General features: G+C 39.2%; 1 protein-coding gene across 1 annotated transcript in view; it reads right to left on the bottom strand.

The window, feature by feature from the left end:
* PNPT1 (polyribonucleotide nucleotidyltransferase 1) overlaps window positions 1-26036 on the bottom strand; it is a 162675-nt gene that overhangs the window by 135326 nt on the left and 1313 nt on the right. The window contains exons 3-7 of the mRNA XM_030196210.1: window positions 18586-18660; window positions 15581-15686; window positions 13491-13540; window positions 8423-8486; window positions 7785-7832 (exon numbers count right to left, since the gene is read on the bottom strand). Of these exons, the coding sequence (XP_030052070.1) occupies window positions 7785-7832; window positions 8423-8486; window positions 13491-13540; window positions 15581-15686; window positions 18586-18660 (343 nt within the window). The remainder of the gene's footprint in view (window positions 1-7784; window positions 7833-8422; window positions 8487-13490; window positions 13541-15580; window positions 15687-18585; window positions 18661-26036) is intronic.

Genomic DNA, 26036 nt, shown 5'->3' with positions numbered 1-26036 from the left:
TTTAACAAGATAAAACAGTCCTATCTTTATCCAGTTTAACTTGTCTGGTTAAGTTACTACTACTAAATCATTTTTTAGTGCTACTAGACATAAGCAGCGTTGTACACTAAACATGTGTGAGACAGTACCCTGCTCAAAAGAGCTTACAATCTATTCTAGATGGACAAACAGACAAATATGAGATTAGGAAATTACTTACTGTGAAAATGATTATAACAGACATGGGTAATAAATAGGGGAATAGAAGTTAGGAATTAAAAGCAGCCTCAAAAAGGTGGGCATTTCGCCTAGATTTGAATATGGCCAGAGATGGAGCTTGAGGTATCGATTCAGTATGTCTATTCCAGGCACATGGTTCAGAAAGATAAAAGGAACGAGTCTGGAGTTGGCAGTGCACAGAAGGGTATAGATAAGAGAGAGTTACCCAATGAACGGAATTCCCAGACAGGGGTGCAGGGAGAGATAACAATGGAGAGATACTGAGGAGCTGTAAGTCAATAAGAGGAGTTTGTACTGCATGCAGAAACAGATTGGAGGCCAAGAAAGTGACTCAAGGAGAGGTCTAATGTGAGCGTAGCGACAATGGTACAATATATGTCATGCACATAAAGTAAATGACACAAATCGGAAGATGGGCGTCCTTCTCACAGGGTCGCCCAAATCGGTATAATCGAAAGCTGATTTTGGACATCCCCAATTGCTTTCCGTCGCAGGGACGACCAAAGTTCATGGGGGCATGCTGGAAGAGGCGGGACTTGGGCGTGCCTATCACATGGACGTCCTTGACCCTTAATGGAAAAAAAAGGGGGCGTCCCTCACGAGCACTTGGACGACTTTACCTGGCCCTGGTTTTTTTTACGACCAAGCACAAAAAGGTGCCCAAAATGACCAGATGACCATCAGAGAGAATCGGGGATGACCTCCCCTTACTCCTCCAGTGGTCACTAACCCCCTCGGCAAGCGGACCCAGGCCCATCCCCCCCCTACCTGTTACACTTGTGGTGGTAAATGTGAGCCATCCAAAACCCACCAGAAACCCACTGTACTCACATCTAAGTGTCCCCCTTCACCCATAAGGGCTATGGTAGTGGTGTACAGTTGTGGGTAGTGGGGTTTTTTTTGGGGGGGGGATTTGGGGGGGGGCTCAGCACACAAGGTAAGGAGCTATGTACCTGAGAGCAATTTGTGAAGTCCACTGCAGTGCCCCCCTAGGGTGCCCGGTTGGTGTCCTGGCATGTCAGGGGGACCAGTGCACTACGAATGCTGGCTCCTCCCACGACCAAAGGGCTTGCATTTGGTCATTTCTGAGACAGGCGTCCTTGGTTTCCATTATCGCCGAAAAACAGAAACGACCAAGTCTAGGGACGATCATCTCTAAGGATTTCAGGATTTGGGTGTCCCAGGCCTTATTATAGAAACGAAAGATGGCTGTCCATCTTGTTTCAATAATACGGGTTTCCCCGCCCCTCCATCAGGACGTTTTGTGAGGACGTCCTCAGCGAAACTTGGGCGTCCCTTTCGATTATGCTCCTCATAGGCAGCAAAACAAGGATTGGTTATAACCATTTATCAACCCAAATATTGCTGACAGTATTCAACTTATCAGTCAAGATGTCTTTCCCTCCTTCCTGAGCTGCACAGCACCCTCACTTGCACCACGTGACAATGTGATCTACAACACCGGAGTTGCTGAATGTTCACCAGCCTTTTGCCATAGATGTCTGTCCAGCTTTGGCCTTTCCTACCACTCTTGCCCAACATAATACCTCAACAGCCATTTTGTATTTCCATCCTCTTTATTTAGGAATCCCATGTCTGTCCCACACATTTTTGAATTCACTCACCATCTTTGACTACCACCTCTACGAAACAGCGTTCCATGTGTACACTACCCTCTCTGTGCAGTTTCCTGACGTTGCTCCTAAGTCTACCTCCCTGCAATCTCAATTCACGTCCTCTAGCTCAACCGTCCCTATGTCTCTGAAGAGATTTGTTTGTATATTAATATCTTCAAGTACTTAATGTCTGTATCATTATCACCACCTCCTCTTTTCTCTACCGTATACATATTCAAGACCCGAAGAAAAAAATGATGTGCAGTTTCCTCTTCAGTGATTTTAGAAAAGGAAGAAAATGTGGCAGGGGATGAAGAAAGGTTGAGAGAATCGAGGGGGGGGGGGGGGGGTAGGCAAAATGGAGGCAACTTGGTTGAGAACTCAAGGTTAATCTAATCTTGTGAACCTTGTCATGGAAGTACTCCATCATAGTCAGGAGACAAATGAAGGGGGAGGGTTGAGGTGCTTTGAGGAGAGTGTTCAGTGTGGCAAGAGACAGCGAGGATTGAGCCAAGAGTTAATCAAATGGTTTACAGAGGAACTATCAATCCTAAAAAAGGAATGTTGACTCCTGGAAACCAATGGAGAAAGAACAAGATACTACTGATAATCCAATGAAAGTCAGCCTTCCAATGCTACAAAAAGAAGGTAGCTGACTCAAAACGCCAATACTAGCAGCCTAATAGGTCAAGATGATCCTGACAACAAAAAACATTTCTCCTTAGTTAAAACACTAGCTTCCACTAATAAGGATGAACATTCACATAAAACATGTCCCACCACTCAAGACCTAGCTGATCATTTCACCAATAAGATCATCCAAATTAGGTCCGAACTATCTAAAGCAACTCCAGCAAGGAAAATAGCCCAAACCCGTACCTCAATCTTAATCGTTGGAGATTCTACAAACAAAGGACTCAAAACTGACCAAAACTGTGAATCTTTTCAACCACTAACAGTTGAGGATGTAAGATCAATGCTGTTGAAATGCTTCTGAGCCGACTGCTCCCTGGATCAATGCCCAAAACACCTACTCAAATCCATTCATACGGAAACAGTAAACAGGCTACTCGATAATCTCAATGAACTGTTAAAAACTGGCTCTCTTCCTCCTGACATGGGCAAAATTGTTCTCACTCCACTACTGAAGGAATCTGGGCTAGACATAACATCGCCTGCAAACTACCGTCCAGTGGCAAGCATACCCCATTTTACTTAAGTATTAGAAACCTACATTAGTAAACATCTCTCTTATATCTGGAAAGGTTTTCTGTTTTACACTGGTCACAATTTGGCTTCGGATCGTCACATAGTACGGAAACATTGCTGCTAGTTCTAACTACATATGGCAAACAACATCTATGCAAATAATTCTTCTCCAATTCGATATATTGGCGGCATTCGATGCAGTTGACCAAACACTGCTACTTGAACGCCTGGATCAGATAGGAATAACAGGGACTGTGTTCAAATGGTTCAGCGAATTCCTTTCAAGGTATTCTGTCAAGCAAAACAACCAACTTTCCAACTTTTGGTCTCCCACAGGATCTCCCCTCTCACCTATCCTGTTCAATCTCTTTATGTCATCTCTCACTACACCTGGGACTTAATGAACTATGTGGATGACATCCTGCTTCTCTTACCAGTGACAGCATCAAACATAGATCCAACAGTCTGTAGCGAATGGTATGACTGCTGTCAGCACCTAGGCCCTGATCAATAAACTGAAATTGAATGCGCAAAAAAACAAGGTCCTGTGGTTCCAAAATCAGAGTGGAGGTCTCATCATCAATATCTTTGACCAATGGTCAAATCTTTACAGTCGAATCTGAAACCAGAGTATTAGAGGTCTTGCTTGACTCTTCACTCACCTTTGCTTCCCATATTAACCAGCTATGGAAGAAAATACTATTCAAAATGAGACAGCTACATCTAGTCAGATCATTCTTTGACCAAAAAGCCTTCGCACTACTAGTCCAAATGTTAGTCCTATCTCACTTGTTCTATTTCTTGGTATTAAGTGTCAGTTTCAGAAAAAAAATGCAAATCATACTGGGACAGAACGAAGGTCCAACAAGCCCAGAATCTTGAACAGTGGCCAATACAGGTTACAAGTACCTGGCATGATCCCAAAACAGTACAATACATTTTATGCTGCTTATCCTAGAAATAAACAATGAATTTTCCCCACATCCATTTTCATAATGGCTTATGGACTTTTCTTTCAGGAAGCTAGCCAAACCTTTTTTAAACCCTTCTAAGCTAACTGCTTTTACTACATTCTCTGGCAACCATTTCCAGAGTGTAATTACACATTGAGTGAGGAAATATTTTCTCTGATTCATTTTAAATTTACTACTTTGTAGCTCCATTGCGTGCCCCCTAGTCCTAGTATTTTGGAAAAAGTAACAAGTGATTCACGTGTACCCGTTCCACTCCACTCATTATTTTACAAACCTCTATCATATCTCCCCTCAGCTGTCTTTTCTTCAAGCTGAAGAGCCCTAGCCGCTTTAGCCTTTCCTCAAAGAGAAGTTGTCCCATCCCCTTTATCATTTTTGTTGCCCTTCTCTGTACCTTTTCTAATTCCAACATATCTTTTTTAAGATGCGGTGACCAGAATGGCACACAATATTCAAGGTGCAGTCGCACCATAGAGCAATACAAATGCATTATAACATCCTCATTTTTGTTTTCCATTCCTTTCCTAAAAATACATAACATTCTATTTGCTTTCTTATCCACCACCGCACACTGAGCAGAGAGTTTCAATATATCATCGTCTAGATCCCTCTCCTGGTCGGTGACTCCTAATGTGGAACCTTTAATTACGCAGCTATACTTCTGGTTCCTTGTTCCCAAATGCATCACTTTGTACTTGCTCACATTAAACGTCATTTGCACGCCCAGTCTCTCATTCTCGTAAGGTCCTCTTGTAATTTTTCACAATCCACTTGCAATTTAACAAACTTTGAATAACTTTGTGTCATCAGCAAATTTAATTACCTCACTAGTTACTCCATCTCTAGATCATTATAAATATGTTAAAAAGCGCAGTCTCAGCACAGACTCCTGGGAACCACCACTATCTACCGTCTCCATGAGAATACTAATCATTTAACCCTACTCTCTGTATTAACCTATTTTTAATCCAAAATAGAACACTACCTCCTATCCCATGACTTTCCAATTTCCTCTGGAGTCTTTCATGAGGTACTTTGCAAATGCCTTTTGAAAATCCAGATACACAATAATCAACGACTCACCTTTATCCACATGTTTACATCACCCCTTCAAAGAAATGTAATATCTTGGGAGCAAGATTTCCCTTCACTAAGTCCATGTTGGCTTTGTCTCATAATCCATGCTTTTTGAATATGCTCTGTAATTTTGTTCTTATAATAGTCTGTACCCATTTTGCCGGCAATAAACATTATGCTCACCGGTCTATAATTTTCCAGATCTCCTCTGGAACCTTTTTTAAAAAATAGCATTACATTGGACACCCTCCAATCTTCCAGTACCATGCTTGATTTTAAAGATACTTACTTATTATTATTTGCTGCAATTGCTATCCCACATTTTCCCACCTATTTGCAGGCTCACTTGGGCTTACAATATATTACAACAAACAATCACATTACTGGAATAAGAATTTCAGAATATAGATATAGATAAGGTGCATAAGAAAATCATGGCAATCATGTTACCGGAATATGAATTTCAGAATTGTTACAAATAAGATGCATAAGAATATCATGTAGGGTTAGAAGTGGATACATAGAAAAACATAACATAGTGATATCAGGACGAGATATAATATTCAGTAATGAGGATGTAATTAAAATAAACAAATTAGGAGAGATCCATAAAAGTTGTATCTGGTGAAGTTTAGGAGTCAGTTCGTTATGGGGGATCCTTTCTGTACGTCTTTTTGAACAAGTAAGTCTTCAGTAATTTCCGGAAGGTTGTCAAGCCATGTGTCGTTTTTATGGTGATCGGCAATTCATTCCATAGTTGTGTGCAGATGTATGAAAAGCTAGATGTATGTATAGATTTGTATTTAAGTCCTCTGCAGTTGGGATAATGGAGGTTTAAGAATAACAATAGTTCCGCAAGTTCATTTTTCAATTCCATCAGTACTCTTGGATGAATACCATCCGGTCCAGGCAATTTGATACTCTTCAGTTTGTCAAATTGCCGCATTACATCTTGCATTTCATTCAGTTTCGCTGCCTAGTCAGCTTTGAATACCATTTCTGGCACCAGTATCTTTCCCAAATTTTGCTCAGTGAAGACCCAAGCAAAGAATAATTTATCCCTCCACTATGGCTTTGTCTTCCTGACTGCCCCTATTACCCCTCGGTCATCTAGCGGACCAACTGATTCTTTTGCTGGCTTCTTGCTTTTAATTTACCTAAAACATTTTACTATGTTTTTGCCTCCAACGAAATCTTTTTTTTCAAAGTCCCTCTTTGCATTTGACTTGCCATTTCTTATGCTGTTTCTTATTGTTTTCAGTCCTAGTATCATCCATTATCCTTTTCTTAATGTTTTTAGTCTCATGCATTAATCCAATGGCCTCTAATGTTTCTCAAACCTCACACTAACACTATTTGTTTTTGTCTCCACTTAGAATATAAACTGCCACTGAACCCTGGAAAGGGGATATTTGCAGTATACAAGAATTGATTTGAATTTGAAATGGATGTTAGTAGTCTTGTTTGGCAAGTGAAAGAGCCAACTGGAAATAGGTCAGCAAGAATTTGAAATGTATAAAGTCAGTATGGGCACAGGATTTTTGCCAAAGGTGTTCAAGCAGATCGGTCACAGGAACAGAGGTTTGTGGATTCTGGAGGTCAGCCAAGGCTGGGGTTTGGTACATTTTACAGAACAGGAATGGGAGCAGCAAATGTGTCCAGAACAGAGAACAGCATTATAGGAAGAAACAGCTTCATTGACAGTTTGGTAACATAGTGGATAAGAAGAGAGAAGAAACAGTGGTGGAGTGTGAGAACTTAACCAAGTAATTTTATTGGCTATGTATATCATGTTCAAGGTACAGCGCTGCGTACATCTAGTAGCACTATAGAAATGATAAGTAGTAGTAGTAGATATTCATGCCGATGTACGACATAGCCCAGAACTGATATTCAATGCTGGTGTCCGGACATAGCCTGGAATTGAAATATCCGGAGATTTTGCCACTGCCGGCCAAATAAAACCATCAACGACTTAATATTGACCCTTAGTTTGTACCTGTAGCAAAGAAGTGTTAAGTGGCTTGACCAGAGTCAAGGAGCTGCAATGGGAACTGAACCCAGTTCCCCAGGTTCTCAGCCACTGCACTAAAACTTTAGGCACTTAAGCTGAATTGATAAGCATTTAAACATTGCTCAAGCTTTTTTAGCTTGTGTCAACAGTGTAGAAAATCATAGGGTAGACACGTCTAGTCTAGGTTAGATACATCTAGTCTACAATTCTATGTTTACATTAAGATTAATACAATGGTTCCCAAATCAGTTATAAAATGAGAAGTAAAAATCATGGGCGCTACAATTCACTTGCATCTAATCTATTCCTCCCTCCCCTCCAATCTGCAAATGGCAGCACAAGTTGGCCCACATTAGCCCCACTTTCTACTCCTGCAAAGTCTCCCTCTTAGATCAGAAACCTGTGAAGTGGACCTGGATTCGAGAGTGAACACGGACTCAAAAACCTTGCCTGACTACTGCTCCTGCTTTGAGTCAGTTAGAAGGTGGGAGAGGGGCACAGTAGTTGAGGAAAAAGAGGGGGGAGTGAAAGTCTGCTATTTTTGTTTAGGTCATCGTTTGGGATCACGCCAACTATCGACGGTTACAATAGCATCATACTGGCTGCAAATTCTGGAAAGCACTGGATTAATATTACTTCATAAGTATAAGCACTGATTTTAAAATATTTACTTACCAATAGGTCCATTCCATGGTATGTCTGACAGTGCAAGAGCTGCAGAGGCTAAAAAATAAATCATTTTGTTATAAATTGTTTTTCACTATATTTAAAGACATGAACAAAGCCCCATTATGAGGAGGGCATGCCTTTTGGTTCTATTTTGTGAGACCAACATCCACCAGATCAGGTATCATTAACCAGGTTAAATTCATGCAGATTGCTCTTGATAGTATCTGGCAAACAGTGAATATACATCAAGCCAACCAACCATTTCCTTATTCTTGCTAGAAAATATAGGATTAGGAAGTGCATTAAAGATAAAAGAAGGGGTTTACAGAAAACACAGTTTTGTATTTGGGCTTGACTGTTTACTAATCAAAGACGCTATAACCTTCTGTAGTGCTTAAAGAAAGTCCCAAGCTGCTTTGCAGTGTCAAACATATGAAGAGTCTGTTCCAAAAAAAGGAACATACTTCACCCGTACAGCAGCAAGAACAAGACTAGAGGGACAAGCAAGATTTCATGGGAATAAAGCACTTTAGAGCCAATTCTATGAATCTCTCATTGTTCATCTATAATTTAACAATATATAAAACCACATTGCCTGTATATTCAGTCATGCTATTTAGTTTTTTTGGTTGGTTTTTCTTTACCTCCATTAATTGCAAGGATATCAGGTTCAATGACACCATCCACAGCTAGTAGATTACAAATGATCTGGTGGAAGACAAAAATAATAAGAAAGCATTAAAATCTATTACATGTTAGAAGAGGTATATTACAGAGTATTTGTTATATTGTGTAGGTATAATATAAATTAAAAAAAAAATCTGGGGAGAGTAGACAGCCCTGTGTGGTTTCTTTGGGTGAAGTAGTTTCTTGTTGGGTTTGGTGGGAAGTTTCTTTTTGTTCTTCCATAGTTCTTGTTCGATAGTTTCAGTTTACTGGGGGACAGGAGGGGAGTGTGGGTCTGGGCTGCCACTGTAATATGCTGAACATTTGTTTGTTTGATTGCTTGCTTTTTTTCTTTATAATGTTCAATACACTTGTTTTAACTATAAATTAAAAAAAAAATAAAAGGGAATACCACATGCTCTTTGTGAGAGGCGACCTGCCATCATCTCACAAATTAATTAAACCACTGTGACAGTTCATTTTTGACTGATATAATCCTGGCGGTACTTGGTTACTGACTGCTCCATGAACAAGTTTTTGACCTCCATGTAGGCACACTCGCCACGATGTAGGCATGCTCGCCAAAACACAACCATGTTGGGTCTCTGTTTAATAATAAACTTCTCACAGTTCAGGTTTTGGAAACAATACTGTATTTTAGTTTACCATTTCAGGCACAGAAAAATCTGGTCAAGAAAATTATTTTTAAGGCAACTACGATCTATTATGACCTCCTTTCAGGTATCCATTTAGAATAACTGTTAGGCTATAATTCTTTCACAGTTTGAGTATTGCTATTTGCTTTACTTAGGTATTTCTAAATTATTTCATAAACCAGATTTTGTGGAATACAGCTGCCAGAAATATAATAGTTACACCTTTACTGAGCCATCATGCTTGTATGGGAAGCAATTGTTGAGTTTCAAACAACTTGCACTGAATTTTAAAATTTTACAAGCATTATGATCGGAATATCATCTGTATCCGATTACATAGCCCAGTGATGCCCAAACCTGTCCTGGGGGAACCCCAAGGTTTTCAGGATATTCACAACGAATATTGATGATATCAATTTGCACATACTGTGCAAATGTCATGAATATTCATTGTGGATATCCTGAAAACCTGACTGGCTGAGGTTTCCCCAGGACAGATTTGGGAACCCCTGACATATCCAATGAAAAGGAACTCACAGCTCCCGACTTCATTAATTCTGAGCTACCCCCTTCAGTAAGAATATCAGAAAGCTAATCAAGAAATGTATTAAGTTATGTCCAATAAAAAAGGTATCATCTTATTTTCTTTTCCATGTTTTATTTCTATTGATGATTACCTTAAAAAGTTACGGAAAAGCTCTTTTACATTTCAGGTCAGTACGCAGGGGGCATTGCTGGTTTCTGCTGCTACATTGGTTTTTGTATTTCCTCTCTTTGGTTTTTTTTTTGCTCTTTTTTATATTGTAAACTGCTCAGAAAGTCTGTTAATTGGACGGTATATCAAGTATTGAATAAACATTAACATACTGACAATATATCATTATGAATAATTGCTTCAGACATTTCATCTGCTTTTGACACTTAGATTGTGAAGTGGTGGATTAATAGGTTATGAGATATAGGTTGGGAAGAGGTGGCCATAAATTGGTTTGAATTATACCTGAGTGAGCATATGTTCTAGGTTTATTTGGGGCAATTTATCTTCCGACTGGCGTTCTTTTTCATCAGGGTTTTTTCAAGGCTCATGTTTAATCACTCATATTTAAATTTACACACTGCTCCTTTGAGTCAGGTGCTTCAGGAGCTAAATTGTATTAACATATATCTATATACATATAAATACACATATATACAGACATACATACATACACACAGATTTTACTATATAAAGGCAGATGATAGTCAGTTGATTTTACCAGTTCAGGATATGATGGATACCCTTCTAAAGTAATCTGGTTTGAAGGCAAACTGGTAGAATTGGCTTTTGCTTAATATTATTCAAATCTGTGATTCTGAGATTTCCTATGGATCTCACATGGAGGGGGTTCTTTACCATTTTGAGTATTGACTGGACAGTTCTTAGAAGTCAGAGAGTTGTTTCCTGATACTTTGCTGTAAATGAGAGCTCATAGCTCACTCAGGTTCTTTAAACTATGCGTGCTGTAAAAATTAAGTTGTTTGGTAAAACTTGATTTTCAGACTGTCCCACAAGCATTAGTTTTGTATTGGGTAGATTGCTGAAACAGGTTTTATTGAATTACTTGGTTCTCAATGAGAACTCTATACCTTGTATAAAATGCAGTTGCAAGGCTCATTATGGGCTGTAGCTGTCAAATGACCACATCATTCCTTGCCTTTAGAAGATTTATCAGTTTCTGATTAGAAGCTCTGTATTTAATGAAAGTGTTTATTTTTTATGCATCTGTATTTTATTACTTTTTTCTACATATGATTGATATAATCCACCAAGAGAAGGAATTGTTCCTTGGATTGGTGGGCAATAAACAACTGAAAAGTAGATGTACTGCTCCTGTACTTGTGTTCCCACTAGTGCTAATTCTGATTTTCATTATTGAAACTTAACTGCCAAGCAACTGACTACTCTTCAAATTTTCTCAGTTTGTCTCTATACAAAAATGCCACAGATCTTCTTTCTAATATTACTTCTTTTTTTTTTCTTTTTTAATTATTCCACTACTTATGTACATGCTTTATGCCAAATTTGCTGACTCCTATATTGATCCAAAAATGTCAACAGTGTTTGTTGTGATACACGGTTATTGCAGTAATTACACGCCCTTACACTGGGCGTCCACACTTAACTATGGCCGTCTTCACTCTGAGCTTAATTGTTCATGGCTCGGGCGACCATACTTTTTGCCCCAAACAATAGCCATCTTAACTGTTAATGATGGCCGTCTGAATTAAACAATGGCTGTCTGTGGACGCCCAGTGTAAGGGCGTGTAATTACTGCAATAACCGTGTATCACAACAAACACCGTTGACTTTTTGGATCGATATAGGAGTCAGCGAATTTGGCATAAAGCATACACATAAGTAGTGGAATATTAAAAAAAAAAGTAGTAATATTAGAAAGAAGAAATATAAAACAGACAAAAAAAATTAAATAGTGGAAGGAGGGGGTCAGTTGATGATTACAACTGTCACAGAGGAAGGATACACCCGTGATTGGTGTGATATATTGTCCTGGTGACCATATGAGACTGTCCCTGAAGTAAATCAGAATATCCACGCATCTGATACTCCCACTTCTACTGGTGTATGTGTTTGTAGTTATTTTAAATCACGGTAGAGTATTGCCACTATCTATTAACAGTATTCCTGGGATAAGCAGCATAAAATCTGGGTTTGATGTCCCAGTACAGAGATGCATATGTTTGTAACCCAACCCACCACTTTGAGACCCACTCTCAGCCTGAACAGCTTACTAAGGGCTTCTTTTACAAAGCCGTGCTAGCGATTCCCGCACAGCAAATGAGAGGAATCCCATTGGAAGCCCCTAGGAATTGAATGGGATTCCTCTCATTTGCCGCACCAAGAATCGGTAGCACAGTTTTGTAAAAGTGGCCCTAAATAAGTCTCCCATGTGGAACCCTTCTAGACTGAAAACAGCTTCCCATCTTTCAGCAGATTTTACTTTATACTTTCCCAGCCTCTAATTTCCAGCTCTCCCCCCATTTCCAATTTTACGAAGCAGGACCTGATCTGTCCTTCTCCTGTACCCTTCATGCCATACAGTCATAGAATGAATTGCCCCCTTAAAGTGTGTGCCCCCTTGTAGGCTCCCCAATGCTGCATGGGGAGCCTCTATTCTATAATGGCATCTGGGTACCTGTATTCTGTTATAAATACTAACGTAAACCCACATTGATGAACCTAAGTGTGACATGTAAAGCCCTGCTCATAACCCTCCCACACTCCACCTGTGTGTACACCCCTTGCAGGTGCGTGCTATAGCACTCATATAGAATAGGTGTAGTGCATTTCTAATTGGTTTCCATGTCAGGACATTAATTTAGTCCAGCACCTTAAGATCCCCTGATGAAACTAAGGTGAAATGGGACTTGTTGGGATCACTTTCTGAAGACAAGTGCTGTATTTATCCCACTTTAATAGAAAAAAATAGACTTTTGAAAAAAAAAATGCAATAATGAATAATTTTAGACCAATGATTGTGTCTAGATCTGGCTTAGCAGTTATTAGCCTCTGAAAAAAACTAGAGGCAGCGATACTGTGTTACAGATGTCTGAGGTCTTTTCCTCCACTTTGCATTAAGCAGTAAGCTGAAGACTGGAGGGTTGATTTAGTCCACTATTTGTTGTTTTATCTGGTTAACTCCTAACAGCCACTTTTCTGTGTGCTTACGCACTCAAAGAACCTATAATTTATGTGCTCAGTTATAGATTTAACTTTTAAGTGAGCAAATAAAGAGCTGTTAAGATGGGTTACAGTGGAAGACAACTGATATTGTTTATGTTTACTATGAAAGCTTGATATACCGTTGCAAAAGCCAAAAGAAAATCGCAACAGTGGTAGCATCAAATGCTTTGAGGGGAAAAGCCGTTTTGGAAGGGGTGGGTGAAAGTAAGGCGAGGAGAGAAGGAAGAAGAATGATTGCAGAAGCAGATGATGATTGGACGGGGAACAGCATGAAGACAGTAATAATGGCAAACAGCTTAGGAGGCTGGCAATAGGACAACTATTCTATGGCAAAACCTGGATTCCTTGACCATTTCCAGGGTGTTGTAATCAATTGGAGTCCTTAACTGTAGAAAATCACAAATTTGTTTTCAATTATAAACTTAGAAAACAAAACTATAAATATTAGTGCAGGTGAGAACACAGAGGAGCGGCCTGCTGAGAACTAAAATGATTCTGCAGAGATCCTTTAACATTGCTGTACCTATAAATCTACAAATAACCATCAACTTAAAAAACAAACACTCTGGAGATAGAACCCTTCTGAATTTCTGAATATCTCCATAAGGATTAAAGCAACATATAGAAGATATGTTTCACATAACCCACCTGCGTATCATAGAAGTAGCCTGCTGGGAAAAGGGGCCGAATTGAACGATCTGTAAAACATTTATAGGGTTAAGTGTATAGTTACAAATGCAGCAAAGCGACAAAAAAAATGCAATGCCCAATTCTCATGTACTACAAGGGGGGAAAACCTTGTATACAATTACTAATCAGAGCTTAAAGAACCCACTTTCTAAGAGCTGACAAGTCAAGTCACTCCTGAATCTTCACCTTCTCCTTCCCCATGGGCCACAAACTGAAAGTATGTCATATACCGTGCTGTGAACTCCTCAGGATAGCCTGTGCTTTTCAACACCTTATAATATGATTAGATCCTAATCTAAATAATGACAACAGAAATATAACTCTATGAAATAATCAAAATATATTCTGAATTACTTATTTAAAAAGGAAAAAAAATCAACAGTAAGTATCCCTGAATCAAAAAAAGTTCATGAACCTTTCATTCTTTATCTGGTGGCACTTCCTTCTGCAGAAATAACTTCAGCTAAATGTTTATTTTAGCTGTTGATCAGCCCCTCACATTGCCCTTGAGGAATTTTGTCCTGTTCTCCTTTCAGACACTTGAGGGCTCTTCTTATGAATGGCTTGCTTCAGCTCATTACAACATTTCGATAGAGTTTAGGTCAGGACTAACTTGGTCAATCCAAGAAACAACCCCACTAGTTCTATACACTTGCACGAACAATTTTAAGCTTAGCATGCAAAGTTGCACGAGCAAGTGATAGAACAGTACTAAGTGTGCGCCTAACTTAATAGGAGGGTTAAATGAAAAGTAATGCCTCCGCCTCCATAACTTTTGTTTAAATGAAGATAACGTACTGAATAAAAAATGAAAATGCTTGAAACTTGCTCTGAATGTATATATTTACTTTTCTACATAACTGCCACGATTAGCCACACATTTCTGCTAACAACAGACAAAACTTTTGAAAGCCATTGTAAAGGAACTGCACATCTCATATTTTAAACCAGTTCCTCACAGTCCTTTCCACCTCTTCATTTGAGTCAAACAGATGCTCCTGAAGGTATTACTTTAATTTTGGAAAAAGAAGGAAATTGCACAGTGCTAAGTCTGGGCCAAATGGCTGGCGTAAGACTGCTGTTTCGTGCTGTGTGAAGCCTAGTATTGTCAGGTTGCAACAAATTTCCTTCTTGTGCTTCCAAATTCTTCTTAAATCATTCTTTAAAAGCTTTCAAGGTTGCAATGAAAAGCCTTGAGTAATCCTCTGAAGGTCCTTTATGAGTTCATCAACCTTTCTTGTGTGAGACTCATCCATTGCTGTCACAGGTTGTCCACTTTGTTTTTGATCACACAAAATCAGCCCCTCCCAATCCACAATCTTTAAATGTTTTGGCCCAGTGATGCACCTTACTCACATCAGAGTCATCACCATAAACAATCTGAATGTGGTGGTGAATTTCAGTTGAAGGGACTCCTTCATTCTATTACAGCAGTGGCTTAAATTGCACCGATGAGCATTAATTGCATGCTTCTATTTGACAAGCAACAACAAAACAGCCTCTTCACACAGACATTTCTTGTCAACTGAGGTGAAGGAAGTGAACACATGTAGCATGTCAGTGCTGCCATCTATTGATGAATTATGAAAGTGGAAGCATTACTTTTTGCTTAACCCTTGTATAATAATTAGCTGTTAATTAGTGTTAACCAATTATTGGCTATAATTGGTGTTAACCAATTATTGGCTATAATTGGTGTTAACCAATTATTGGCTATAATTGGTGTTAACCAATTATTGGCTATAATTGGTGTTAACCAATTATTGGCTATAATTGGTGTTAACTGGCGTTAAGGTGGAATTCTGCAAATTGTGCATGCAAAATCCATAGCACACAACTGCAAAGGGAGCATGAGTGCACCAATGGGTGTCTCTAGTGTTAGTGCGTGCTAAAAACTTAGTGCACCTATAGCGCATCTTAGTAAACAGGGTCCTTAGTATTTCCAGGAGTATACAGCAAGACAAAAAGGTTAAATATTACCCAAACAGCCATAAATCTGAAACCTTGCACAGAATACACTTGGCGACATTTTTGACGATTAGTTGTACCTATTATTCTGCTTGTCAAGATTTCCTTGTCAGTAGACCCAAGTTCTCTTCTGAGATAGTTGGTTGGTATCCTTCCTGCTGCGGCAGCTTTCTGACGATAATCAACCTAAAAGCACAAATGAATTATGGTTTAATGACACCAGATTACAATATTTTAATTGAATGATAGACCCACCCCCCCAACAATCCCAGGAACACACCTCACACCCATGTTACCCCTGTTGGTCTATCCTGAGCAGTTATGATTCTGGATTATTTGTTTAAGACTCCTCAGCCCAAGCCTGGTGTCTCATTTTCCTAGACCTCTCCTGCTATCAGTACCATCACCAATATGCATATACTTTCATCTCTGGGATTTACTGGCCCTATTCTAGTCTTGTACCACTTCTATGCCTCAGAACTCTTTGGGTCTCCACATTCCTCCCATTTAAATTGGGTCTTCTCAATTTAGTTCAGATTCCTTCATTTTTTTATATTCATTATATAGGCCATTTAAATTTCAAAATACTTTCTGAAACACTTTCAGCTATTCAGCTGTGTCTTCCTCTCCCTGTTAAAGCAGAAATGTTTCAATAGCAGAATCTGCTGTATCGGACGTATCTGTTCTGCCATAACCTAGACAAAGCTGAAACTGTTACTATCACCTTTCCTTCTTTTTGTCTATCGTCTCATATTGGTTCACCTTATGAAAATGAACACCAAAGTTTTTGTTGTAATACTCTCTCCCTTCTCACATTGTACTGTTATATCTTGACAACACAAACTCGTTAACACCTATTATGGAGGAGATTCTATATATATGGCACATTAAAAAAAAAAAATTGGCGCTGAAATCAGTTCCTACTAAGTGTATTCTATAATCGGTCCCTAGATTTAGAATACACTTAGTTCATATTTCAGTGCCTAAATCTACAAGCATCCACTAGTTCAACTGGAGAAATTGCTGTATTAGTGAGTACTATTGATTCACTTTCTAAATCCCTAGATGGAGTTAAGAAAGATTCTGATAATCAAATGCTAGAGATCAAAAATGAAGTTAAAAAACTACAAGAATTTTCCACAATGACTATAAAAGATAAACAGTTTATTCACAGGAAAATAGAACAGATGGAAAATTATAATCGCAGATTGAACTTGCGTCTTTTAAATTTTCCTAAATCCTTAGGGATTTCTCTCCTGGATGTGTTCAAGAAATACCTAACTGAAGTTTTGAAATTTTCTCTTGAACATATTCCACCAATTAATAGAATCTATTACATTCCAAAAAAGAAAAAAAACGGATACAGATTTTGAAGCAGAAATTCAAGAAAGAAGAAAAGAGCAATTAAATTTGGATGTTACTCAATTGTTAGAATCATCTATGTCAGAGGTTTCCGAACGTATGACTTTAATTGTTTCTTTTATATTCGAACAAGATTTAGAAGCGGTCAAACGCTTATTCTTTAGAAATTCCAAATCCTTGTTTAATGGTGAAAAGATTTGGATGTATATGGACGTAACTAAACAAACACAGGAAAGAAGAAGAGCTTTTCTTGCTATTAGGAAGGATGTTTTGGCATTAGGTGCCGCATTTTTTCTAAATTATCCTTGTAAATGTGTTATAAAATATTTAGGAATCAAATATATCTTCTTCAATCCTGACCAATTAAGAATTTTTGTAGAATCTAAGAAACTGGTGGCAACTTGAGGTCAAGGATTGAGATTATGAATTAAGGTCTGGATAGTTTGTGCAAAGCTACATATGCTTAAGAATATTGTTGGTGGTTTATCTCCTGAATATCTGTTAACCCCTCCTCCATTTTTGTGGTCTAAAGAAGACTATCAATGTTTTTCTTTTGTTTATTGCTTTATTCCACTAACTGCTGTTTAAATACAGTAAATATATGTCTGTTTTGCTTTAAGTATTTATCTTATATACTAATGGAAAATGTTTTGCAAAATAATTAAAAAAAAAATAGCCATACTGGGTCAGACCAATGGTCCATCTTGCCCAACATTCTGTTTCCAAGAGTGGCTAAGCCAGGTCACAAGTATCTGGCAGAAACCCAAATAGTAACAATATTCCATGCTACAAATCCCAGGGCAAGAAGTTGCTTCTCCATATCTGTCTCAATAGCAGACTACAGACTTTTCCTCCAGGAACTTGTCCAAACTTTTTTTTAAACCCAGATACCCTAACTGCTGTTACCACATCCTCTGGAAAGAGTTCCAGAGCTTAACTATTCGTTGAGTGAAAAAATATTTCCTCCTATTAATTTTAAAGTATTTCCATCCTCTTCTGCTATCCTAGGCCTGACTATTCCTTTAAAGGGCTGGCTGTATGGAGGCCTGCATGGTTCAAGGGAACAGCTGGAGGCCAAGATGGCAGAAGAGATGGAAAATGAAGCCTTGCACCTCCTCCTCTTGATCGCTGTTAGCAGGAAGGGAGAGAGAGCCACCCTTTGTGCTGCAGCTGCTGCTACTGCTTACGAAATGTAGAACTCTGCACAAAGTTCCTTCAGGTGTAGCGGCAGCAGTAGATCAAGCAACTGGGTAACCCCTAGTGGGCTAATCAGGATACGTATTTCTGCCCCTTAGAGTGCACACGTGCTGTTGTGAAAGAGAAGATATAAAGTATACCACGTGGTGGGGGGAGATATCCACAATTACATATACATGAAAAAGATCTGCATGCAATGGAAACCGTGAATGAAGAACCATTTCATGCATATTCACTGGGAATATACTGAAAACCAGACTGGCTAACAGGTACTCTAGAAGTAGTTTGAAAAATACTGATCTAGTAAAGGTTTTAAAGATTCGGCTTATGCCTGGATTTTTAACCTAACCTTTATGTGATTTTTGCTCTGCAACTGAACGTATGGTTAATAGCGCTATAAGTAACTAAACAAAATCAATATAACCTTTTAAAAATGATACATTTTAAATAAAAACTAATCCCAATATTAAAGAAGCATTTTAAATTTAGACGCTTAGAAGGAATATATTATACAGCTGGTACTTACCACTAAAGGCATGAACTGAGATGGTGAGGGCTTTGTTTTGCTCACCGCTGTTACCATCACTGATGAATCACCTAACTACGTAGGGAAAAATAAACCCATAAATATTAGCAGACCACTTAGTACAAAATTAACAGTGCAGAAAATATGGTAAATCAAGGGTGTCAAATTCATTTTTATGTCAAGCAGCATTTGAAAAAATTAACATTTAAGTGGGATGAAAAAGGAGAAGGGGTTGAGAAAGTAGACAGATATTTGCATACAAAAATTATGATTCCACAATTTTGTTTTTTTTCCCTGATGATAATTTTATTGATTTTTCAAAAAAAATAACAACAATGAAAGACACAATGTGATACTCGCAAGCGAGCCTTCCCTGGAGTAGCCCCCACATTTTGGAATGCACTGCTTGAAAGGCTCTGCTTCATAGGAGCCAACTCTGTGGGTGCTTGAGCACCCCCAATATTCAGAAAATTCCTTGTATGTGTCCAAGAAAGGGTTATTTCTACTGGGCTTAGCACCCCCAATAATTCTGAAAAGTTGGCTCCTATGCGCTGCTTAATACAAGATTATCTCTACTTTAGGAAGCAGGTGAAAGCTTGGCTCTTCAACCAGGCCTTTAATGGAAGAAGGTAACTAACTTGTTAGTCTCACTCACACACACAGGAGTGACCTCGTTCTGCACAAACTGCAGCACGCAATTATTATCCACTCCTACCCTAGCTGAAATAATACTTAACCATCTCTCTGACCTCATGTGCAACTTTCTTTAAATCAGTCACCTTACTTTCTACGCTTCTTAGTCCTTACCTATCTATGGGGCCCTTTTACTAAGCCGCGCAGGTGCCTACGCGTGCCCAACACACGTCAATTTTGAGTTACCGCCCGGTGACCAGGTGGCCCTTGTGGTAATTTCATTTTTGACGTGTGTCCGCTATGGTGTGCAGCAAAATTATTTTTATTTTCTGGCGTGCAGCAAAAACCAGGCAGTAATCATCATTCTACGCTCGTAGACGATTACCTCACAAGATTACCGCGAGAGACCTTGTCAATGGCTAGTCAATGGCTAGCAGTAAGCTCTCAGACCCAAAAAGGACGCACCTATTTTTAATTTTGCCACATGTCCATTTTTGGCAAACATTTAAAAAAGGTCTTTTTTACAGGCGCGCTGAAAAATGGATCTGTGTGCGCCCAAAACACGCATCTACACTAGTGCAGCCCATTTTCAGCGCACCCTAGTAAAGGGGCTCCTATATGTTCCATCTTTGCTTTATCCCTCCACTATGAATTAAAATGTTCTGTTTATGTATTGTGTTGACATTGTAAGTGGTATACTATGCCACACTTTGCATTATTCAAATATTTTTACTGCTGTAATTGCCTATTGATCATCTTTGATCTATTCTTACAGTACAATGCCTCGAGTGAATTCCTTCAAAAGGCGGTAAACAATCCTAATAAATAAAATAAATGTCATAACAAGAAAAAAGATATCATACAGATACACTGGCTAGTTAGTAGTTATATTATTTAGATATGACTCTATAGGAGACCAGCGTTTCCTTTTCCTTATTATAGAACCTGCAATTGAGAATTCAAATTTCCGATAAAGCAGGACTGATTGCCATCAGAGTGAACATTGATAAGTTTCACTGATTTCCAATTTGACAAAATAAATTTTAGTGCAATGTATAAAAGAATATCAAAAAGTTTATACATGTGATCTGGAAGATTAATCAATGGTGACCTAGATTTTATAAATGAATAATAAAATATGAGAGTGAACAAGTAGATTGAAAATTGTTTGGATTATTAGTCATATATCACGCCAATTGCAGCAATGGCTTCAGGGATAAAACCAGTGGTTTTATCCCTGAGGTCCAGATATGCCCAATTTTCTTCTGTAAGTATTTGACCAGTGTCATTTTCCCAAGATTTTTGTAAACCTGTAACATGTTTATGAGATTTAGACGTAATAGTCTTTATATATGTTAGACACAATTTTATTATAAACTAGTGAAAAAGGCCCGTTTCAGAGTAAAACGGGCACTAGCAAGGTTTTCCTCATAGTGTGTATGTTTGCGAGAGTGTGTGTGGAAAGAATACTTGTACAGGCTAGCCTCTCTGTAAATGAAACACAGACTCCTAAGGTTGGGAGCAGAGCTGACACTGAATCAGTCACAGCAGCAGCAGCAGCGAATATACAATTTTGTGGTCTGGAGAGCGGCCCCCAAACAGTGCCCTCTAGGTCCTAGTGCCTGCCTGAGCTAACATACAGAACACAGCACCTGCAGTCCTCCCTGCATTCACCTCTCCCTGGCAGAGAACGAAACCTGAGCTGTGCCTTTTCCTTGAAGCACTGGGCTGGACAGCTTGTTGAAAAAGCTTTAGCTCTTGGCAGAGGGCATGAACGTGGGAACTTGCTAGCCGTTCTCTTAATTACTTCTAAAGCTGTGTTATTTGTTGGGGTGGGGAGGAGAGAAGTCCTGGATTGTGTGCTGGCGATCTGGATTGTGTGCTGATGCTGGTAAGAATGTGCCTCCGTGTTGTTTTATGACCCTACCGATTTCAGCACCTCAAGTCCTCCTGCATTCAAGCAGTGCAGCTCATTGTGAGGCAGGGGGAGAGTAGGGAAACACGCGTGAATGAACCGGATATCTACACCACCATGCAAAACGGAAGTGAGGCTTCATTAGGAACGTTGGTGGTGCGCTTTTATATATATAGATGATGATGATTGTTCAGTTGAAAGATAGAAGGTTCTTCTGAAGCAGATGATTCTGAGGGGCCCTGTTACTAAAGCGCATTAGTGTTTTTTTAACACGCCTACAATTAGTGCGCATGTTGTGTAGGCACCTATAGGAATATTGTAGGCACGTACACAGTTAACACGCATTAAAATGCTAATGCACCTAGAACGCGGCTTAGTAAACAGGGCCCTATATGTTGTTTCACGTGTAGGCCATGGATATAATTGAAACCATTTGTAGTAGTTTATTAAGCTGTAGTTGGAAACGAGCCTGAAGAAGTGGAAATGATATGACTGTTCGACTATCTTCAGCTAGGATGTCCTTGACGTCCATATCCTATCTTTCCAATAAATGGAGATTTATTTATAAGTATATGTGGGCTGTACCATATTGTTTATGAATGGTAGAATTAACTGGAGAAGACAAACGATTACCAAATTCTATAAGATATTTTAACAGTAGATGTTATGATTTGATCATTAATAGATTTGTATTACATGAACTAGAAATTAAAATAGGGTAGTTTACAAGATTTTGAAATTGTTTCTTCTATCTGTAACCATAAGGGAGTGTAATCAGTAGCAGTAAAGAGCAGTTACATCCTTGTTGTGGAATAAACACTTTAGGATATGTAATTAAATCTGGAAAAGCATACCTCCGTTAAATCGTGTACTTTTTAGTTTTTGAAGGACAATTCTTGGTTGTTTAGATTTCCATTAAAAGAAAACTAAATGTTTATCAATTTGTGAAATAAAACTTAGTGGGAAAAAGAATCAAGATCATATAAGAATAAAACTGACTTTAGGAACTACCACCACTTTAGTGTTTCCATCTTCCCACCAGACAATTGTAGAGGGTGCCATGAAGTAATAGGTTTTTGAGGAAGTCAGAATATGATCGCTATTGGTTTTTAGAGTCATCCATATCATAATCTAAATCAATTCCCAAATATTTTATTTTCCCTTTAGACCTGGTGAGTCTGAGTGACTGAGTCAATAGAGTGAACCAAGGTGATTGAGAGGGAGAACCCCAGTTTTTGTTGGTTGACTTATAGCCTGAGAAATTGAGAACGTTTTGATAAGCTGAAATACAGCACGGATGGAAGTGTTTGGGTTTGTTAGATATAAGATAATCATCAGCATATGCTGAAGTTTTAACCTCCAAATCATTAATGGCACTGCCAGTAATTAAGGGGTGAGATATGAGAGCAATGAGAAGGGGTTCTAAGTGGTTAAACAAGAAAGGAGAGAAATGGGCAACCCTGTCCAGTGCCACGTTTAAGATATATAATGTCAGACAATATGTTTTAGTCAAAACCTGTGCAGTCGGATTTGCATTTAGAACTTGAATTTTTTGAATGAATTGAGAGGGGCTCCAAACCATTTTCAGACTGCAAAAAGATAATTTAACTCTACTCTGTCAAATGCCTTCTCTGCATCGAGTGTCATTGCAACTACAGGAGAAAGGCTAGCATGAACTACTTGAGAAGGTGAAAAAAAAAAAGAGACGTATATGTTGTCATCAACATTTAGTAAGGAGAATTTTGTATAAGGAGAGGATCCTCATTTGGTTTTTGGGTTAACTGTTATAATTGTATCTGAAAAATGAGTATTGCACGCATTAGTAAGGGCAAGAAACTGTATAAACTGAAGCATAATGTTTGATATTTCTTTCTTGAAAATTAAAAAAAACTCGTTAGGGAATCTCTTCAGAGGCCAGGAGCTTCCCAGAATGTATATTTTTAATAGCCTTAAAAAAATTTCTTCCTGTGTTACAGGTTGTTGAAGCATATTCGCAGTAGCAGAGGACCAAATAGGGCTCGCCCAATTGTGCAAGGAATTTATCTAGTTCTGCATTAGATGGAGGGCTTTTGAAATATAATGTGGGAAAGAATGAGTGAAAAGATTGCAAAATATCAGTTAGGGCAGTTGGAAATCTTATTCTTAGATTGTCAAATTGCTGATATTTGTATTTTAGTTCTTTTACGTTTCAGGTAATTAGCTAATAATTACTACTTTTGTCTTTCTCAGAATAGTATTAACCCTGAGTTTCAAACAATTCTTGGCCAGTGCTTTTACTGAAAATCAAATTAAGAGAAAAATTTGAAATGATATAGCTGATTAAGCATACTTGGATTATCATTATTAATATATGTATTTTCTAACTGAATTATTAATTCCTTATCTTTTTTTTTTTTTTATTATTGAAAGCGTTAATTGAAATTTTTCACCTCTTGAGGGCAGCTTTAAAGGCCTCCCAAAAAGTAGTAATGGATAAATCAGAGAAATTGTTATAAAGAAAAAATTCAATAAGTGAACGATATATGCTTGACAGATTCCTCTTCTGCTAGGATACTAGGGTCAAGTTTCCATATTGGTGATTTAGAGGGCATTAATGATTGCCAATTTATGGTTAAGGAGAACTGGAGTGTATCTGAAATAACTATTGGTGAAATTATTAGTGGAGAATATTGAGTCAACTAATGAGAGGATATATAAAAACTAGTAAAAAAGGCTCGTTTCTCACACAAATGAAATGGGCGCTAGCAAGGTTATCCTCGAGTTCCAGCTTGGCCCCCTCCCTCCCCCCTCTCATCTGAGTTTCGGGCCCCCTCCCTTCCTCTGAGTTCCAGGCCCCCCTGTCTCCTCTGAGTTCTAGGTCCCCCTCCCTCATCCCTCTCCTCTGAGTTCCAGCCTGGCCCCTCCCTCCCCCCTCTCCTCACAGTTCCATCCTGGCCCCCACTCCTCCCGAGTTCCAGGTCACCCGCTCTCTCCTCCGAGGTCCAGAGTCCCCTCCTTCCCCCCTCTCCTCTGAGTTCCAGCCCCCTTCTCTCCGGTTCAAGGCTCCCTCCCTCCCCCTCTCCTCCGAGTTCCAGGCCCCCTCCCTATCCTCAGAGTTCCAAGCCCCCCTCCCTCCCTCTCCTCCACGTGCTAGCCTGACCTGCGCTAGCCGCCTCTTCTCCCAGTCCTCCGCTGCCCGTTGCCTTCCTGCGTGCCGCCCAGAATTTAAAGTTCTTACCTCGGGGTCCGGACTGGCAGCGTGAAAGCAAAGCAGGTTCGGCAATTCCAGCCTGCCTTCCCTTCTCTCTCAGTTCTGCCTCTGGTCATGCCCTCATTCCTGTTTCCGCAAGGGCAGGACCAGAGGCAGAGCTGAGAGAGCAGGGAAGGTAGGGTGAAGCGCCGAACCTGCTCGCCTTTCACTGCTGCCGCCGGAACCCGAGGTAAAAGAACTTTTAAATTCTGGGCGGCACGCAGGAAGGCGAGGAGCAGGCAAAGGACTGCGAGAAGAGGGCGGCCAGCGCAGGTCGGGCTAGCACTCAAGGAGAGGGAGGGAGGGGGGCGATTTCTCCCGCGATTCTCTTCGCCCCTCGATTTGTACCTTAATGTTCTCTGGCTGGCTGGCGCTGGCTTCCCTTCCTCTCACTGTTCCGCCCTCTGACGTCTTATGTTTTGACACGAGGGCAGGCAATGAGTGGTTATGGATGTTATGAACCCAGGCATCCAGACGTAAACGTTGGAAGTGCAAATTATTATATAGGATAATCAAGTCTGGAAAACTGTTGTGTGGGGAAGAGAAAAAGGTGAATTCTTGGAAGTAGGATGTAATAATCTCCATGGATCAGAGAATTGTAATTGAAAGATCAGTGAGGATATAGTCACAGAGGACTCTGTGGGTAAAATTTTAGAGCTGGAGTGTCTATCTTGCAAGATATCTAAAGGGACATTAAAATTTCTTGCTAAAATCAAAGGGACATGGAAATTAAGGTGAATCTGAATTTGGTGCATAAATATTAAAAGTACTGGTAATCTTTGTATAGATAATTTAACAATAACCCATCTTCTCAAAGGGTCTATAGCTTGCTCTAATATTTGTGTGTTTAGATTTTTATGGAACAAAATAGAGACCCCTTTTTCTACTTTCTGATGGGCTATCTATAGAGTGCAAAATCCACTTTGTAGATTTGACAAAAGATAATAAGTCAGGAGAATGAGTCTCTTGGAGAAAAATAATACCTGCTTTCAATTTTTTAAAAGATATGTCAGTACTTTTTTATGTTTAATTGGGTGCTGTAAGCCAATCACGTTCCAGGAAACAAAGATCAAAGGCAAAACAGGATTAGGTTGTGCCATTATTCGCGATATAAAACATAATTAAGAATGAGACCATATAATAAAGAAGATACCAGAGAGGAAAGTTCAAAGGCATATTGCAGTGTAACTGTATGAGACAATAACCTAACAGTATAAAGAACTTTAATAAGTTCAAGCAACAAGTATAGTAAAACCGTATAGTGGAGCTACTTAGGGGCCCTTTTATTAAGATGAGTGCCCCGAGCGGTAATTCTAATTTCTACATGCGTCCAAAATGCACAGCAGAAAATGATTTCTATTTTCTACTGCATGGTGCTAACCAGGCGGTAATCATCAGTGTACGAGTGCTGACGATTACCGCCCGGTTAACTCATGAGACCTTACTGCTAATTCAATGGGTGGTGGTAAGGTCTCAGGCGGAAAATGGATACACACTAATTTTTATTTTGCCGCGCATCCATTTTCGGTAAAAAAGAAAAAAAGTCCTTTTTTGCAGGAGCACTGAAAAATGAACCTGCAATCATCCAATACATGCGTCTACACCAGCGCAGGCCATTTTTCAACGCACCTTAGTAAAAGGGCCCCTAAGAGATGACAAATGTAGTACAGATCT

The sequence above is a fragment of the Microcaecilia unicolor genome, chromosome 3 (genome assembly GCF_901765095.1).
Source record: "Microcaecilia unicolor chromosome 3, aMicUni1.1, whole genome shotgun sequence".
NCBI classification, from domain to species: Eukaryota; Metazoa; Chordata; class Amphibia; order Gymnophiona; family Siphonopidae; genus Microcaecilia; species Microcaecilia unicolor.
The sequence above is the reverse complement of the archived record's forward strand: the minus strand, read 5'-3'. Positions and strand labels throughout refer to the sequence as shown.